This window comes from Asparagus officinalis, chromosome 2, assembly GCF_001876935.1.
Source record: "Asparagus officinalis chromosome 2, Aspof.V1, whole genome shotgun sequence".
Taxonomy (NCBI): Eukaryota; Viridiplantae; Streptophyta; class Magnoliopsida; order Asparagales; family Asparagaceae; genus Asparagus; species Asparagus officinalis.
This window is the reverse complement of record NC_033795.1, coordinates 78,550,663-78,571,543: the sequence shown is the minus strand read 5'-3', so window position 1 is coordinate 78,571,543 and position 20,881 is coordinate 78,550,663. Positions and strand designations below refer to the sequence as shown.

The 20,881-nt window shown below is 38.4% G+C and overlaps 1 protein-coding gene across 1 annotated transcript in view; it reads right to left on the bottom strand.

The window, feature by feature from the left end:
* LOC109831719 (piezo-type mechanosensitive ion channel homolog) overlaps positions 1–20,254 on the bottom strand; it is a 42,312-nt gene extending 22,058 nt beyond the window's left edge. Inside the window, 7 exon segments of the mRNA XM_020399110.1 lie at positions 2,972–3,087; positions 4,738–4,924; positions 5,047–5,203; positions 5,393–5,538; positions 7,455–7,614; positions 9,491–9,571; positions 19,960–20,254. Of these exon segments, the coding sequence (XP_020254699.1) occupies positions 2,972–3,087; positions 4,738–4,924; positions 5,047–5,203; positions 5,393–5,538; positions 7,455–7,614; positions 9,491–9,571; positions 19,960–20,041 (929 nt within the window). The 5' untranslated portion in view covers positions 20,042–20,254.

Genomic DNA, 20,881 nt, shown 5'->3' with positions numbered 1-20,881 from the left:
AATCATCTTGTGTTATCTGTTGATGTAACATTATTTGAAGATAAACCCGGTTATTCTAGTTCTCCATCTCCATTATCACCGGATGAGTATGACTATTTAATCCTGCAAGAGTTATTGATTAATGATGGTGGCTCATCCGCTGACAATACTATTTACACTACTAGCAAAGACTCAGTTCGGTTTATCAACCATATTCAAGTTTATCATCGTCGCTCTGTTCCTGCTCCTATGCTAACGTCGGTCAAAACACCACGTCCTCCGCCAGAAAAACCTGAATGAGTAAATGTAAATTTACCCCCTTCGACGGAAGACCTTATTGCACTTCGGAAAGGGACACGAACTTATACTCAACATCCTATTTCTAACTTTGCCTCATGTGATCGCCTCTCCTCTACCTTTCGAACTTTTGTTATTTCTCTCGACTCATATTTGGTTCCCAAGAATGTGTCAGAAGCCCTGTCTATTCCAAGTTAAAACCAAGCGATGCAGGACGAAATGAGAGCCTTACAGTAGAATGAGACTTGAGATTTGGTCCCACTTCTACCAGGAAAACGGCCCGTCGGCTGCAAGTGAGTGTATACTGTCAAGTTGAATCTTGATGGAACTTTGACACGCTTGAAAGCCCGACTGGTTGCTAAAGGCTATTCACAGGTGTATGCCTTGGATTATATAGATATCTTCTCTCCGATGGTAAAAATGACATTTGTTCGGATTTTTGTTTCGTTAGCAGCGACAAATCACTGGCCACTTCATCAGTTGGACATCAAGAATGTATTCATTAATGATATTCTAGATGAGAAGGTTTACATGGAGCAACCACCAGGTTTTGTTGCTCACGGGGAGAATGTGAAGGTGTGTAGGCCGAAGAAATCACTCTATGGTCTGAAGCAGTCTCCGAGAACCTAATCTAGACGTTTTGAATCGGTTATTTAGTAATTTAAGCTTTGTCGTGCACAGAAAGATCACTCTGTCTTTTGGCGATTTCAGAATAGGAAACGAATTCTGCTAGTTGTCTATGTGGATGACATTGTAATTATAAGGGATGATGCTTCTGGTATTGACAGCCTGAAGAAGCATTTACAGACACATTTCCAAACTAAAAATCTTGGTTCCCTAAAATACTTCCTAAGCATTGAAGTTGCAAAGTCAACGAAGGGTATTCTTCTATCACAAAGGAAGTATGTCCTGGATATGCTCTCAGAAGCCGGGATGTTAGGATGCAGAATCAGTGATTCTCCAATGAATGTGAACTCAAAACTACTACCAGACCAGGGGGAGCTTCTTAAGAATGTTAGGCAGTATAGGAGATTGGTGGGCAAACTAAATTATCTGACGGTGATCAGACCTGACATCACATTCGCAGTCAGTGTTGTGAGTTAGTTCTTGTCCGCACCAAAAACTACTCACTTGGATGCAGTAATGAGAATTTTGAGGTACTTGAAGAAGGCTCCAGGTCGAGGAATTCTCTACTCAAATCAAGGACACACCAGAGTTACAGGCTTTTCTGATACAGATTGGGCTGGATGTCCTTTTAATAAGAGATCGACTACTGGATATTGTGTCTTTCTCAGAGGAAATCTAGTGTCATGAAAAAGTAAGAAACAAAGTGTTGTGTCTCGATCCAGTACAGAATCAGAATACAGAGCTATAGCAAATATGACACTTGAGATGGTTTGGATCAGAGACCTGTTGGCAGAGATTTGTCTCCCTACAGAATGTCCCATAAGTCTATATTGCGACAATAAAGAATTTCGTGTTTCATAAAAGAACCAAGCACATTGAACTCAATTATCACGTAGTCCGCAAGAAGCTCGAGGACGAAATCATCACGGCAAAACATGTATCGACAGTACATCAGTTGGCAAATATTCTTAGAAAACCACTTGGTCGAACACAAATTGACTTTATTTGTGACAAGCTGGGCATGCATGATATATATGCTCCAGCTTGAGGGGGAGTGTTAGAAGAGAGTATTAGTTTAGCATTGGTTTAGTCCCACATTGCCTGTAAGACTAACTTGTAACTAATCCATCTCCATAAATAATAAAGTATAGAGTGAGGGGAGAGAACTCCAAGAAACTCTCTTCTCTCCAAATCTCAACAAAGTTGATTGATAGCTTCATTTTATTCTTTAAGTTGATCCAAAGTTTTTGAACATCAAAGCTGAATGCTTCAAACATTGAGAAACCCCACACTTGGTAAGGAGAAAAAAATCACTACATCTTCATGATTCATTTTATTCCATAAAGAAAAGTACGGACTTTTTAAATACTTGTCACATCTATGGAGTTGCAATACATGCACGCACTAACCTGAAGATGCGACTCCACCGATGATTCAAGCAAATTCACCCATCGTGAAGATGAACACACCATAGTCATAACAAAGTGTAAGACGCTCAACAAAACTAACCTCTGGAACCCTTCTACCACAAGACTATTAAAGAAGCCAGGTTAGCAAACACCCTATACGTAGGAACTGCTGCTTATTTCTCCAATTAGGGGTGATCTAAACACCAAAAGATGAGATCCAAAACAGCTGTTTGTGTATAGCATAACAATCATGACCGCAAATAATCCATTCCTGAAGAGGTATCAAAATTCTAAGTTCAGATGTTTCAACATATCAATCCATTTAAATATGCAACTGCTTCCAAACATTATCACTATATACCGACTATTACCAACACAATGACAAGGAAAAACAAGATTTAACCTCGAATTGACGAGAGAAAGTAGAATCAACATGAGTAGCTCATTCATCAAGCAGAAAACTGTAAAATTTTAAAAACAGAACTTTCACCAAATAATAGTTTATAAGCATTACTGCACATTTCCAAGTTACAAAGAAAGAAAACTACTTTCTCAACTTCTAGAACAATCTTAACTTGAACTCCCAGAATGATTGAATCATATACAGTATATGTCAAAAACAAGAAAAGTATTATAGGATACACAAAACCACCACATACCGATATTCTCTTATGAAAAATGAATGCTTTGATGGAAGAAGCCGTTCTGTCAGACTGTCACCACCCATAGACATAATAGCATCCATTTCTTCCAGATCACATTTGACAGATGATAACTGCAATAAAGAAAATATTTAAAAGGCTATTGTATGGACTAATTATGAGGCTATTTTTACAGATGCGACTAAGCAAAATGTTGGAGGCAAAGTGCAACTCGTAACACAAAAATGAGGATACAGGACATCGAGTGCCGTAGCAGGGCAATGAATCTGTGTATACGTAATTGTTATAATATATAGTCACACAAATATATAAACACATACATACAGTGCCATACAACATGCCTCAAAAGTGCATAATAATTGTTGCAGACAAACAGTGAGGCAATGAAGAATGGCACCACAATAAGAAACATAAGTTTGGTAAAGTGTGCTTTGTGCTCTTTTCTCTACTTTATATAACTTTATTTCTCAATCTATTTATCCACTCGACAAACAACCCCCCATCCACTCGACAAACAACCACCCCAACCTCCACCCCCCACCCCCAAATAAAAAAAGAAAACGCCACCACCACCGAGAAAAGATAAACATAAAGTGAGAGAGAGAAACTACTAGAGCCTTATTGCAATGGCTGATGAGATAGATTGAACCAAAGAGATGTTAGGACTACTAAAAGATTAGGTTGGATCAAGTTACTTCAACCAGAAATGTTTGGCAGGTACTTTTATGTTTCACATGGTCAAAATTCTGCTTTAGGAACTAGTCTAGTCATGCTACAACTGTAGTTTTTTCTCTTCTTTTTCTTTCTTCATTAGAAATAGTATGTGGATTTTTAACCTGATTTTCGTCTTTTCTGTTAACCCATATACTAAATAAACAGAGTTTCTGTCTGAACAGAATAAAGAATGAAGTTTAACGAATGAGAAAACACGAAACACTATCAACTGATCTTCATAAAAGCTTTATAACATAAAAAATTAAGAACCATATATAAATACAAAACTCAAAGAAAATATAACAAGATATACTTCTGTCAAAATTCAAACAGATTACTTTTGTATAAAACTTTGGTGGTCAGACTCAGCTCTATTCAATATACAGAAATAATGCACCTAGAAGTATACAGTGGTTTCTTATTCAAGCTTCCTGTCCACAGTTTCCACTGAAAATTCTATCAGTGATACCTGGATATTAAAGAATATTATGTGGTTACTCTTTTCTATTCTTTCCTTGTATTAAATAGCTGCTTTGCATGACTACTAAAACTGATGTCAAACTCAAATTTTTCCTTGTCTAATGCCCTGCAGGACCCACCCCGACAGCCAAAATTATGTCTTCAAGCAACATCATTTAGTGAGGGCGCACAAGGAAATATTGTAGCTAAAAACTGTTACAATAAGACTTCAGAGAAAGGCCTATTTGAATAAAAGATTGTATGGAAACTAAGGTAAATAAAACACAAGAAATTGATATGTGATTCCATTTCTAAAACGACTAGAATTAAAAAACTTGCCAGACATACAAACATAATTACAATGACTCTAAATCAAATTAGAAAATTATTAAGCTAATCAGATGGCTTGAATTTTTATCTGATGCAAACCATATAATCTCATCTACCATTATGTATAAATAAAATTTGTAAGATGGGTACACTTTGCAATATCTTGCATTATAAAATAAGATATATAAATTGAGCATCATATTAAAATATCCCACATCTGCTATGTGAAAGTAACTCAGAAACAGATAGCAGATTATTACCATGAAATAGAACAACAAAATAGAGATCCCAGAAGAAAGCTCTGGCCACTCTGATTTGTTGGTTATTTTGTATAAACCCATGAAGTCCGCAGCTATCTGAAACAATGTTGGGAGCTCAATTGGTAGCTGATAAGCATAAAGTAGGAAAATGCTGACGCATGCATATATTAGCAGAGGTCTCCACCACCTATTAGTCATAAATATATACAAATAAAGTCACATAGAGAAAGAGGGAGAGAAACTTAACAAGCATAAGGCACATAGTTCAAATGCAAAACAATTGTGAAGGACAATTCTTACAAAACTTACCGGAAAAGGCCAAGAAAATTGCTTGTTAGAGACCAATCAACAAGGCCGACACAGCTACCAACAAAAAAAGGCAATGAAATCCATGAAGGATGACTAATCCCTACAACCAACTGAACAGCTGGCAACAATAAACAACATGCTACCCTGAGATGATAACCTACAATTTTGCAAGAGAAAGACATCAGAACAATAGAACAATATCTCATATTGACATCGAATATTTATGAGATTATGGAACGTAGATCCTGGTCAACAACAAACATTTGTCAAAAAAATTGATTACACAAGCATACTATAATTATTCTGCTCAACAACAAAAAAAATTTACAAGTTCTGGATATCAAACCTATACGACGAATGGTTGAAGAAAAGTTTAACCAGCAAGAATCCCCACAGTTACCATTTCCACGGACTTCAACAAAAGCAACAACAGAAGCTGCCAGTTGTATAATCACAAAGTATACAACAGATCTTGATCCCCAAGGCTCAACTCTGTAAAGGCAGAACATCGATTACAAACATAAATAAGATGAGCAGTTCAGAATCTAAAAAGCTCATAATGCAAATTTTACCAAGATAAAGATATGTCTTAACAACCTCCTTTTGGGATTAAACTAGCTTAGACAACATCAATGGTAATACCAACATCAAAATTTTCTTACATGTTGAAGCCATAATTGAAAATAGTGATAGAAAAAACCACGTTATGCTTGATGCAGAAAATAACTTTTTGATGACTATAAAGCAATTATGACATAGGGAGAGTTCATGGAGGCTGGTATTGCAAGGATACAAAATTATCAATCTAGGTTTTGATGCTAACAAGTTACTTGGACACAGTGGTTGCACTGAAAATATATGAGTACACTGATTGACAAATGATGGCTTCAACCTTGAGTATGTAACATTGTTGAAAAGAGCGGCAAAAACCGATGAAAAGTGGTGGTAAAAAGCGGAAGTGGCCTTTGGATGTTTTGTTTTGCCTCAAAGCATTTGTATAAAGCGCCACTGGCGCTTTTTGCTCGAAAAAGCTGAAAAAGTGGCAAGAAGCGGTGAAAAGCGCTAGAACGCACATAATAGCGCTTTAAAACACCTGAAACTCATCGTATCCCTCTTTCTCTTTTTCTGTTGCGGCCCAAAATAAGCCCTAAGAACCCAAATCATCCTCCGCCTCCATCACCTCCAACCGCCAAATCCGCCACCTCCCAAAGCAATCCGCCTTTCATGAACTTCTCCCGCATCCAGCACTTTCTCCAGCCGCATCCAGATCCTCTCCCGCCGCCTCTCACAATCCTCCACCACCTCTCTTGACCTCCTTTCCCCATCTTCAGCAAGCTCCTTATCAAAACTTCAGTCCGCTGCTCCCTCCTGTCCACCACCTTGACGAAGCACCGATACTTTGTTAAAATTGTGTGAAGGTTACACACTTATATCATGATTAGGTTGAGTAAATCATCAAATATGCATTTTATAGAATTGTTAGATTTTTCTTCAATTTTTCTTTTTTTATATTTATCCATATTTAAACTGGACCGCTTTTTCACTTGGTGTTATTTTCCGCTTTGATCCGCATAAGCCCCAAAAAAGGCCAAACAGTGCCTAACCGCTTCGCTCCGCTTTCCACAACCTTGGTATATAAGTTAAGAAAATAAACCATCCACGCAACACAGCAAGAGTGAGCATCACTGGATGAGGACCATGAAGATCCAAAACTATTATTCTGGTTTTTACTAGGATTTGATGTAAGACTAATGATCTGGCACTAAAGTTCTCTCACTCTGGCTAACCCAAAACTTCTAGATGACAAACGCTTAAACCATCACAAATTATGTTATTAAATAGTAATGTCAGCTTTATGATAATCAAAATTTGACAGAATACAATATGGAACCAAAATTCGACTACAAAACTTGGCAGAATGTAGTCTGATGAAAACAAAATTCAACAGACATATGTTTCGCCAGATATCAAATCTAACAGAAACTAGCCAAACCAGAAGAACCATATACACTATGGTGTATATAGCAGGAAAAGAAAGTGTGAAGCTTCAGACAGCTCAGGCAGCCTCACTGCCTTCTTTACCCTGCTCTCTAGTCTACTCTTGAGGCAGATGGCAGTGACTATTTTTTAACTGCACTAGTTCCCTGTGCAGATCTCTCAGCAACAAGACAATGCTATGTGGTGGTAGAAATAAAATCCAAAAGCGAATGAATTGGGCAGGAAGGCTTAAAATGTTTTGGAAACAAAAAAGAAATGATCTGACAAAAAGAATGCTGAAATGTTACTAGACTGCGAAAGACGAACAATACATCATGGATAATAATAGGAAAAACCAGCACGAAACTACTGGATATTTGGCTTTACAAAGATTAAAAAAAAAAAAAAGATATAATAAACGTCCATGTTACCTGACAAATCCAATCAGCTTTGCCCACCAAGAATCAGCTATGATCCACTCATTCCCCTTAATGCTCCAAATGACATTGAATATGATTTGAGTTAGTATGGTAAGTGTAGAAAATATGATTGTAAACCATGATATGATATACAGCCTCCAAAATGGAAATCCTGCAAGTAATAGCAACAAGATATGTTATCATACAAGTTATGCGACTTTTCCAATAATGAGAATAGGCAACTGCAACTAGCCACCAGCTAGCTGTGCAAGATCAGAAATAAGTTATAACTAACAATAATCATACAAGAAATGACACATAAAAAACTACTAGCATTGAAAGTGGAAAAAAAATACTCAAGAATAGGTTATAAATCATGAGGCTATAAAATACTAGAACGTTGAGACTAATGCATCAACAATCTGAACTTCACAATAGTACAGTAAACAGAAGAAAAAGATACTTCAGACAGGCTCAGTGGCTAGCAGCATTTCTCCCCAAACTAAGTTGGACGCCACTACAAAAGACATACTACAGTAATCAAATTACCAGTACTTTTAGGCACAGCTACGGACTACCGAACCATCTAGAAGCTAGATACCGTTTTCTGATTCGAACACCTAATAAATACATATTAACCATAGGTGATTCAAACACCTATTAACCATTAGTTAGAAGTTTTTATTTTATTTTATTTTCATTTGCACTTCATGCATTTTTAAGGCATGATTATCTCGATGGAGGGTATGGAGCATCCAGCCGACGTTCAATGCGGATTACACTAATTCCTTTGATAGTTATTTAAGGAGACACCTTAGGAACACTTTATAGATGTACGTGTGTATGTATAAAGATACACAAATTTGCCTATTTCCAGGACTGGATAGCAAATCCTTGATCGAGTAACAAAATTGAAATTATTCAAGCTGCTCTGTATTGTATAGACTGCCCAAAAACAAAAAATGAATAGATTTTAACCTTCTTAACTGATGCATCAAATAGGTACTTAATGAAAGGCCCAAAGTAGCATTTAGTTTAGGTCTATTAGCATAAAATTTTAGCATTCAAAGTTCAAACCCCTGATTCGTGATCTAAAACACTTCAAAACCTTTGCACATGGATTTGGGTGGACTTGAAACATCCTAGAAGGTCTACAAAACTTGCTATTCGTTAACCATCATATTGTTTCTACTTGACGCATGGGTACTAAAACTTTATTTCATGTTTGACATATTGTTTCTACTTGACGCATGGGTACTAAAACTTTATTTCATGTTTGACTTTTTAGATATTAGGCATCTAAATGATGTGTGTCAACTTTTTTTTAGATATTAGGCATCTAAATGATGTGTGTCAACTTGAACACAGTGGTATTATCAATTGAACTAACCTAAGATTGGATTACAACAAGAAATGTCTTTAAAACCTTCCCAAAGTAGCCAACGTCTCTCAAAATCACTTCTTAGTTGGAGGCACTCCATGTAAGGTAGATGATTTGAATAGCTTATAGAATTTAAAGGAGAATAAGTTGGCTCCAAATCCTTCTGAAACTACAACTCTCTTCCCCCCATCCTTTTGTCTGTGTATGCAAATGTATATGCATATGTATGTACTTGTTTGTAGGAGACATAATCATGTCCATGCATACACAGGGTGATAAAAGAGTTTAAAAGATTTTAGGATAATCCGATTTATGTGAAATAGCTTGCAGGAAAACAGAAAATAGCATGAATATCTAATATTTAGTAACTAAAAAACATATGAAAATCGAGTGGGAATGAGACAATAATGACTACTAGGCAATAATAGGATGCAACGTTACTCATTTTCAAGATTTCTATATGTAGATTGCTATATATCTAGAGATAGAATGCAAGAAAATTAGTTAACTTGTAGTTGCATAGCTTAAAAGTCGAGAAACTATAAAGTCACATGCTGAAAATGAATGGAAGGAAACACAGAAAAACTACAAATTATGTTTAAAAATTGCATGGTGACTAATTAGCAAAAATGTCACAATCTTAATTCAGATACACGAAAAAACATACCTCTTCTTGGAACAGTAATCTGAATGCCAATAAATATTAACAAATCAATGAGAGAGATCAAACTCCAATCAAGCAAAGCACCTGCAGGATGAGAAAAACAAAAGATGAAAGTCATATTTATAGAAAAAGAATCAATGAACAAAAAAAGAAACCTATAGAGGCGAATTTTGGAATAAGAAATAGGTGATGCTTAAAGCCGCTCTAAGAGTTAGTTCAAAAGTTAAGGTCCTTAAAATGGTTGAAAGATACAGGCAGCACAATAGTTAAAGCCATATTCCATGTTTCACTAATATACGATTCATGTCAAACTCATCAGATTGTTAAAATATGATGCATGTTTGTCTCCAATAATAGGAATCCAGCGATTTCAGGTTATAACAATTCTAATATACAAATTTAAAACTTAAGAGGAATATATTTAAAAAATGAAACATGCCAAATATTCACCTTTAAGATATGCCCCCAAGCATGCAATTTAAGAAATAACAAATTTAAGATAAAAAAATAACAAGGACAGCCCAGTAACATCCTCGCATTTGCACATGCACAAGCACATGTACACACTACACACAAATGTGACAACTGTGGAGTCTGGACTATAACTGATTTAACATCAATATCCTAGCTTCCATCTCCGCCTCCACGGTCGTGATAAAGTGAAAATACATATGACTCAGAAACTTTTAGGCATGTAGTGCAATCTTTCTTTTTCTTTATTTCAAAATAGACAGTTGAAGTTTTTTTTATCTCCAAGCATCAAGTTTCGTATAAAGGGTATCATGTATACTGCACCATAATGTATGTCCAGCAATATTTATAAGTCTGTAATAATAAGGGCTGTAAAACAAATTTCCTGCAAAAGATCCTTCAAGAAAAGTGCCCGCTAGACAATGGAGACAGTTACACTGATCTCAACAGGAACCATGTCCTGTCATGCCATTAAGAGCTAACATAAGCAGATGTAACATGGCAAATGACGCGCAGGGCTGTCAAGAAAACTTTACCAAAAGAAAAAACTTGACCAAGGTGCTGGACTCACCCTATGTAATATCCGGTTATCCACCCCTTATAAATAAAACACTCTGGCCGGGATCAGGAACTATTTTATCTAAGAAGAGCATAAGCGACATCCATTCCCCTTTTGAGGACTGTGGAAGTTTTCCATCCGATATGTCAATGGTAATCGGTATGGGTTTCCTAACAATCGGTCATTTATGTGTTTGTCACTTTGTTGGGAAATCTGTTTGTTAGGAAACTCATTGTAGGCTGTCTAAAAATTACAGCAGATAGCTAATCTCCATCAAACACCAATGATGAAAGTTACAATTCGACGGTTTCTAGAAGACTACAATTTGAAGACTTTCACGTAGATCGATGAATGTTACAAATCAACGACCTTCACGACAACCGATGAAAGCTCTGATCAATGGTCTTCACAACCAATAATGAGAATTGCAATCTGACGACTCTCACATTTCAAAGATCTAAAGCGAAGATTACAAAACAACGATCGTCGCGACGCTATGACATAAGAGATTACAAGTTAACGATCTCTTCAATCCAAGACGCAGGACTCATCCCTGCATCCCAGAGGTGAAGCACAAGTGGCCTCATTCCAGAGTCAAAGCTATGCAAACGCAGCTCCTAAATGCTGCAAACGTAGCTTCCATTCGCTGCCAAATGCAGCTTCTAAATGCTGCAAAACGCAGCTTCCAACCACTGCCAAACGCAGCATCTAACTGCTGCCAACGCAGCTTCTAACAGCTACCAACGCAGGTTCCATCTGTTGCCCAACGTAGTTTGCAAACATTGCGTTCAAATACAGATTTTATTCCAGAATACAGGATCTACGTTTGACTCGTTCAAACACGAGTTGAACGGTTTCAGAAACCGTTTTCTCCCCATGATCTGAGGGATTTTCGCCCCCACTTAGGAGCGGATTAAGGAGGCGGTTACACCCCATTCAGCCCCACTTAGGAGTGAATTAAAGGGACGGTTACACCCCTTAATCCCCTATAAATAACTAAAAAATCAGTTTAGTTGAGGGCTCTTTGGCTGGGGCAGATCAAGAGAAATCTTTGGATCCTTGAGCATTTTCAGATCTAGAGATCAGCAAAGGGCATTCTTCGACAACAGGAGCTATCTTCGTGCTTGGCTTGTCTAACCAATTACGGTTAAGATCAATCAACTCTTTTACAAGAGTTTAAACTCGCTCTGAGTTATCAACTCGTTCAAAGTTTCAAACTTGCCACGCAAGTCCTCCACAGCGTCAAATCGTGAGGAGAAGATCATGTTCCAGTGAAACAAGACGTTCAGATCGTCAACGAGAAGCAAACTCGACGCGAGCATTTGAGGGAGGCATCTCATCGCTACCGTGAAGAACCCAGACTTAAACAAAGGGGAGAATTCAGATCAATTCTCCTCTCTTTTGTAATCGAAAATCCAAATTGTAATTGAGATCGAGAGAATATAAATCAAATTTCTTTTATTTTATTTACTATAAATTTTTTACCAAACAAAAGATGACGACTCCGCTGGAGACTAGCTTCTCTGATGACGAAGTGGTGACGCAATCTGACGTTCATCTCACTGGAATAACCGTCGAAACTCTCATTATAGAGTTTGATCAAGCCAAGTACGAGGAAGCCCTCTCCTCTGGATCACTTAGCCCCAAGGCTATGCACAAGATCCACAAAGTCTCCAAAGAGACTAAAGCTCTATCTGCTCCAATTGCATCCGAATCACCCAAGGAAGACCTCTCCTTTGGGCCAGGTTGCTCGGACAGCCTCTCCCCCGATAGAGTGGGATCAGCTTCAGCTAAACCCGCGTCAAGACGACGGGTATCGGGTCGCAAGAGGCCCATTGAGACGACAAACTTGATCAACACAGATGGTGACGTCACTACAAAGACCTTGAAGCAGGCTAAGAAGAAGGCCGCTCGACGAAGTAGGAGATCCCTACGACGAGCACATCTCCGTGAATGTCGATCTTCAAGTTAACACGAGCTTCATGTTTGTGAGCCTAAACGTGACCTTGTGCTCTGCGTTTCTGTTTCAGAACGCAAGCCTCGCGTCTATGAGCCCAAACATAGGCTCTGTGTGAATAAGATTGAACGCAACCCTCTGTGGTGCATTGTACAGTCAAAACGTAGTCTTCAGCAGTGCGTTCCATTAACTAAATGCAACTCTCAGGCATGCGTTTTAGAACCAAAAAGCAGATTTTAAGACTGTGTTCCACTAGCAAAATACAGATCTCAGGATTGCGTTTCACCAGCAAAACCTGAACCTCATGCATGCGTTCGGGTAACAAAATTCAATACAGAACCTGGTGTATACGGTGGAGCTTCGGGGCACTGCCCTGAACCTCGTCGGGGGGTAGTCCACTCCCCCCGGACCCCCCGGACAGGGACCGCCGTCCCCTGGACCCCCGGCTCGCTGACCGGACAGCGAGACCCCCGAATACTCTGCGTAGCCCAATTAGATCGAGGGGCGGATATAAAAAGGCTTTGGATTCAAGGCATCTCAACCATATCCATGCTCACCAGGAACCAGTCCCGTCCAATTATAGACTGGGGGTTCTAGTTCAAACCTCACGGTCAGTGATTAATTCTTCTCGAGTCTTTGCAACAGATTTGAGAGTGTTCATATCAGGAGAAAGACTGATGCAACAAGTCATTCGTTCATTCCAATGTAAACGATTGATTTCTACAATCCTCTCGGGATGTCACTACTGCTCATATGTGGCCAAACCGTTGGTGTTCGACCAATTAATGCATGTTGTTTTGCCCAACCAACGACGACGTTCGCACAAGAAGAAGTCTCCAGAGACCGAATATCCTGGAGTCACTATCAATGTGATCGGCAGAGGGAAAACCTCAGGTCCTAGTTCCGATGACTCTGAAACAAGTCGTTCACCGACCGTCAGAGAAATTGCTAACGAGTTTGAAGGAATCTACCAACGCACTCGGATGCGAACAGGAACCATTCCCCCTGTCAACTATCAGAGGTTAGTCATAGGAACTAATTCCGATAATGAACACTCAGTCATTGCGAAGTCTCAATCATCAAGCTCCTTCGTTGAACATGAGAGCTTCGCCCACATAGCAGAAAATTCTGTAAGATCTCTCAAAGAGGGTTGCTGAGCAGGATGCCATGCTCAAATCACAGCAGAAGACCCTCAATAAACTCCTGACCCTGTTGACTCAAATCGTCGCAGACAAGACCAACTCTTAGAAGACAGATTCGCCACCTAGATAAGAATCTTCCCGGAGAGGAAAAGCGTCTTCATCCCGACTTCACACTTGCAAAGGGAAGGGAAAAGTGGTTGATGATGCTGCTTCTGACCAAGAAGCCCACAACCTGGAATCTTTCTCTAATGAAGGAAGAGAGAATGAGAATGAGCAGAATCCGCAATCGGTCAAAATGGAAGAATTAGAAGCCTGACTCAATGTCATTGCTAACAAAAGCGAGCTCCAAGATAACCAGGCTCTATCCTGCCGAATGGGATGCAGCCCCTTATCCTCTAAAGTTTGAGATCCCGACGCTACAAACTTTCAACGGTACAGAATCACCGAACCAACATATCTATCATTTCAAGTTACAGAGTGGGAATGTGATATCAAACGATGTCATACTGGCTCGATTGTTCATTGATACACTCAAGGGAGTTGCCTTTGAATGGTTCAGAAAACTGTCTGTCGGATGTATCCAAAAGTAGGCAGATCTAGAGAGATTCTTCCTATCAAGATTTTTTAAAGAGGATACAGAAATCTCCATCTATATCCTTCTCGCTACTAAGCAGAAAAAGAGGGAGTCCGTCAAAGCCTTCGTCAAAAGGTTTCGAAACATGACTCTGCGATATCCGACAGGTATGACACAGTCTACCTTAGTGGAGACCTGTCGACACAACTTACAGACCGACCTTCTAGCGGTATGACACAGTCTACCTTAGTGGAGACCTGTCGACACAACTTACAGACCGACCTTCTAGCACAAATGAGGGTTGCAGAATTACCTTAGTGGAGACCTGTCGACACAACTTACAGACCGACCTTCTAGCACAAATGAGGGTTGCAGAATGCTGTTCATGGAGACAACTAATCTCTCAAGGCGAACATGCTCAAAAGATTATTACCAGAATCAAAGCTGAAGAACAAAGTAGGCAGGATCAACCTGAGTAATCGGACCAAGCCAAATCTTCTCAGTCAGAAGCGAAAGATACTACGACCACTGAAGCCAATTCTCTTTATTAGGATAGCATGTCCCACAACTATCACGTTAACAATTATATCTAATAGTCAAACTCGTTAGATAATGGCCCACTAGACGATGTGCCATGTCTATCCTTTTTCCCCCTGTACTTGTTCAAGACTGGGGATTAGTTTATTTATACTTCATTCGATTATGGGTAATAAATTTTCTGAGTTGTCATGTTCAATAGAATACATCTATCAACCACGAAATTCACCAAAACTATCACGTTAATGATCACCTCTGATAGTCCATTTTCCCCAAATTCCCCCACCAATCATCTTCAACAGGATAACAGGTCCACCAAAACTATCATGTTAATGATCACCTCTGATAGTTAATTTTTACCAAATTCAATCTACCAATCCTCTTCAATAGGATGGCGGATCCACCAAAACTATCATGTTAATGATCATCTCTGATAGTCCATTTCCTCCAAATTCAATCTACCAATCCTCTTCAATAGGATGGCAGATCTATCAAAACTATCACGTTAATGATTACCTCTGATAGTCCATTCCCTCTAAATTCTCCTGCCAATCCTCTTCAATAGGATGATAGATACACAAAACTATCAGGTTAACAGTTACCTCTGATAGTCTATAACCTTATTAATCCTCTTCAATAGAATGACAAGTTCACAAAACTATCACGTTAACATCTACCTCTGATAGTCCATCAATCTGTCAATCCTCTTCAATAGGATGACGGGTCCACAAAACTATCACGTTAACAGTTACCTCTGATAGCCAAACTCTTCAGATAGCGGTCTGCCGTGTGACGTGCTTCTATTCTAATCGTAGTCGTTACACTCCAATGTCACTGAACGACTTGATAGATAGTGACCCACAAGACAATATGTCATGTCAACCCCTCTTTTTATTCCCCTGCTAAGTCTTAATCAAGACTGGGGGTTGGTTACTTAGAATCTATTGGATTAAGAGTAATAAATCTTTCACATCGTCGAGTGAACATTACACTTCTGACGATCATCACCCCTACAGAGTATGAATACAGCTTGCATCACTCCCAATTTGTCACGTTAACAATACACCTCTGACAATCAACTTATCAATCCTTGTCAATAGGATGATAAGTTCTCAAAGTTGCTCTGATCGTAACAAATTCCCGTCATGTTAACACCAAACCTCTGACAAATCAACTTATCAATCATCTTCAATAGGATGATAAGTCCTCAAAGTTACTCCGATAATAATAAATTCTCGTCATGTTAACACCACACCTCTGACAAATCAACTTATCAATCCTCTTCAATAGGATGATAAGTCCTCAAAGTTGCTCCGATCGCAACAAATTCCCGTCATGTTAACACTACACCTCTGACAATCAACTTATCAATCCTTGTCAATAGGATGATAAGTTCTCAAAGTTACTCCGATCGTAACAAATTCTCGTCATGTTAATACCAAACCTCTGATAAATCAACTTATCAATTCTCTTTAATAGGATGATAAGTCCTCAAAGTTGCTCCGATCGTAACAAATTCCCGTCATGTTAACACCACACTTCTGACAAATCAACTTATCAATAATCTTTAATAGGATGATAAATCCTCAAAGTTGCTCCAATCGCAACACAAATTCCTGTCACATTAACACTACACCTCTGACAAATCAACTTATCAATCATCTTCAATAGGATGATAAGTCCTCAAAGTTACTCCGATCGCACAAATTCTCGTCATGTTAACACCACGCCTCTGACAAATCAACTTATCAATCCTCTTTAATAGGATGATAAGTCCTCAAAGTTGCTCCGATCGCAACAAATTACCGTCATGTTAACACTACACCTCTGACAATTCAACTTATCAATCCTCTTCAATAGGATGATAAGTCCTCAAAGTTGCTCCGATCACAATAAATTCCCATCATATTAACATCACACCTCTGACAAATCAACTTATCAATCATCTTCAATAGGATGATAAGTCCTCAAAATTGCTCCAATCGTAACACAAATTCTTGTCACGTTAATCCAACACCTCTGATAAAATTCACTTATCGACTCTCCCCAATAGAGCGATAGGTCTTCAAAATTACCCTGATCGTAATATTCAATCTTATCACGTTAATATCACACCTCTGACAAAATTAACTTATCGACTCTTCTCAATAGAGATATAGGTCCACATACCCATCAAGTTAATATCACACCTCTAACGACCAAATCAACTTATCGACTCTCTTCAATAGAGCGATAGGTCCATAAAATACTGTTAGATTAACATCACACCTCTAACCGTCAAACCCTCTCTATTGAACTTGTTAATCCTTTTTCAACAAGAATAGCAAGTTTTTATCATAAAATCCCCAGTGGATTAAAGATTTCTTGTTAATCCTTTTTCAACAAGAATAGCAAGTTTTTATCATAAAATCCCCAGTGGATTAAAGATTTTCTAGAATTATCCTAGTGATAACAAGAATAGCAAGTTTTTATCATAAAATCCCCAGTGGATTAAAGATTTTCTAGAATTATCCTAGTGATAATAAAAAAAATTTCTGAATTTCACTCTAAGTGAAAATTCATGCCAAATTAATATTACACCTCTGACGCTTCCAACTTTCTTTCAGTGCTTCAAGTAACACAAGAAGAAATAGTGACAAAATCTACGTATTCAATATCGTAATCAGTGATTATCATTAAATTAATAATCTCTGAATCCATATTTTGCATATATGGGGAATTTTATCCTGAACCCTAAGTAGGGATAAGTCAACGTCTAATACGCGTTGTCGGTTAGTCTTTGACCGTAATAAGGACAAAAACCTACGTATTCAACATCTTAGCAGGTCGTTATTAATAACGCCAAAATTCATGCCTTACACGCATGGGGAAATTTATCTCGACCCCTAAACAGAGATAAACATGCATCCAACACATGCTGCTGGGTGGTTTGTTCCCGCGAAAATGATCAAGTCTACGTATTCAACATCGTAGCACCAAAATCCATGTCTTTTACGCATGGGGGACTTTATCTCGATCCCTAATTAGAGATAAGTCTACGTCTAATACACGTTGCCGGTTGGTCTTTTTTCGTAAAAACAACAAAGTTAATGTATTTAAAATCATAGCATTAAGTCCAAGAGAGTTTATTCTCTTAGCACAACGTTACATGTGAAACGGATTCAAATAATTCACATATTAGGCCGACTCAAACGGTAATCGGTAAAGGCTTATCAAATTCGTTGATGGCTGAGGGTTTGCCAAAAATCCTATGAATGTTTGCGGGCTCATCAACTGAATGGAGGTCCTATGTGGAAAATCCCTTCAACCAAGACGCCTTCGAAGCGGGTGCAAAGAACAACTCCTTATGACAAGGAATCAACAAAAGATCAGAGTTGAGATCCAAAGTATTCCGAAAATTTGTCTCAGTCAATCGCGAACTTTCAAAAACTTTGGAGATAGTTCTGTAGGTTGTTTAAAAATTACAACAAATAGCTAATCTTCATCAAATACCAATGATGAAAGTTACAATTCGACGGCTTTCAGAAGACTACAATTTGAAGACTTTCACGTAGATCGATCAATGTTACAAATCAACGACCTTCACGACAACCAATGAAAGCTCCGATCAATTGTCTTCACAACCAATAATGAGAATTACAATCTGACGACTCTCACATTTTAAAGATCTAAAGCGAAGATTACAAAACAACGATCGTCGCGACGCTATGACATAAGAGATTACAAGTTAACGATCTCTTCAATCCAAGACGCAGGACTCATCTCTGCATCCCAGAGGTGAAGCACAAGTGGCCTCATTCCAGAGTCAAAGCTATGCAAACGCAGCTCCTAAATGCTGCAAACGTAGCTTCCATTCGCTGCCAAACGCAGCTTCTAAATGCTGTAAAATGCAGCTTCCAACCACTGCCAAACGCAGCATCTAACTGTTGCCAACGCAGCTTCTAACAGCTACCAACGCAGGTTTCATCTGTTGCCCAACGTAGTTTGCAAACATTGCGTTCAAATACAGATTTCATTCCAGAATACAGGATCTACGTTTAACTCGTTCAAACACGAGTTGAACGGTTTCAGAAACCGTTTTCTCCCCATGATCTGAGGGATTTTCGCCCCCACTTAGGAGCGGATTAAGGAAGCGGTTACACCCCATTCAGCCCCACTTAGGAGTGAATTAAAAGGACGGTTACACCCCTTAATCCCCTATAAATAACTAAAAAATCAGTTTAGTTGAGGGCTCTTTGGCTGGGGCAGATCAAGAGAGATCTTTGGATCCTTGAGCATTTTCAGATCTAGAGATCAGCAAAGGGCATTCTTCGACAACAGGAGCTATCTTCGTGCTTGGCTTGTCTAACCAATTACGGTTAAGATCAATCAACTCTTTTACAAGAGTTTAAACTCGCTCTGAGTTATCAACTCGTTCAGAGTTTCAAACTTGCCACGCAAGTCCTCCACAGCGTCAAATCGTGAGGAGAAGACCATGTTCCAGTGAAACAAGACGTTCAGATCGTCAACGAGAAGCAAACTCGACGCGAGCATTTGAGGGAGGCATCTCATCGCTACCGTGAAGAACCCAGACTTAAACAAAGGGGAGAATTCAGATCAATTCTCCTCTCTTTTGTAATCGAAAATCCAAATTGTAATTGAGATCGAGAGAATACAAATCAAATTTCTTTCATTTTATTTACTACAAATTTTCCACCAAACACTCATTAAGTTTGATTATTAGTAAAAGTATTGAGGGATATGGAATTTTCCTAAAAATTAAACTTAATGAGTTTCCTGACGAATTGTCTCAAAGCTAAGTTACCAGCAAGTTCTTTCTGAAGTAATAAAAGAATTGCTTGAAAACATGAAACCAGTCAATCAAAACTCCTCAATATTATTTGAAACTGCGCAAACTAATCTCTCATCAAGATCAAATTTCTGCCACAAATCCTCAATCCAAGAAAGCAAGCCGTGGCGAGGCCTCAGTAAGTATAATTACAGCTCGAGGTGAATTCATTCTGAAGCACACTTCATAAATACTTATTAAGCACTCTATATAAGTAGACATCAAAGAGCATCACACTTTTACTAATAGCTTCCAAACTAAAAATTTTGCTATTAAACACAAACTGAGTCAGCTAATCTCTCATCAAGATCAAATTTTTCTGGTAGAAATTCTCAATCCAAGAAAAACCCACAAATTATTTCGACCCAAAAATTAGATGCAGGGCTAAAATCAAAGAAACAAACCTGCTAAGAGCAGCAGAGGCAGCAAGAATCGACCCAAAAAGGACGCCATTCTTCTGCTCTCCCCGCTCCATGGCCCATCCATTGCTCAAATCAAAAACCCATCTCAAGAAATCATCAAAATCGATGAAATTTATGACAACACTGAATCTAAAGTAAGAAGGAGAGAAGAAAGAGAGGATTTTGAGATTTGGGTATTCGTCTTGTCGTGGAGTTTCGATGATTGGATCTGTAGTCGAGTAGAGATTTGAAATTTTCGTTGGATTTTTCGTTAGATTGGAGAGAGCTAAGAAATGGGTTTGATGAATTTATTTAGGGATTTAATTAGCGCTTATATTGGACAAAACTTCAAAACAGCCCTATTTGCAAACTTAATCCCAAAAACCAACCTGTTTCTACTTTATTTGCAAAAAATAACCTGGTTTCAGCCCTCAGACTGAAACCAGATCGGTTTTTGAAAAAAAAATTTACAAATTTCACGGGAGTTGAAGTTCCGTAAAATTTTTTACATAACAAACTTCACGGGACTTCAACTCCCATGAAGTTTTGTTATGAAAAAAACTTCACGGGACTTTAACTCTCATGAAGTTTGTGAACTTTTTCTGAAACTAGGTCGGTTTTTGCAAATAAATGAGAAACATGTCGGTTTTTGGGATTAAGTTTGCAAATAAGGCGGTTTTGAAGTTTTGTCCCGCTTATATTGCGTATACCCAAATCTATCCTATTTGCAGAATCCTCCTTGCTAATGTATGCTCCCTAATTAACTCCCACATTCTCACGTGTTAAAATTGTATACCCGTCCACTTAAATTGTCAAAATTCATAGGGCTATATTAGAAACTATTGTTGAATCAATCTGCCCGCTTATTTTCACTTTGATGTTCTAGAATTGCAATCCATTTCAGTTTGATATACCTAGCATATTT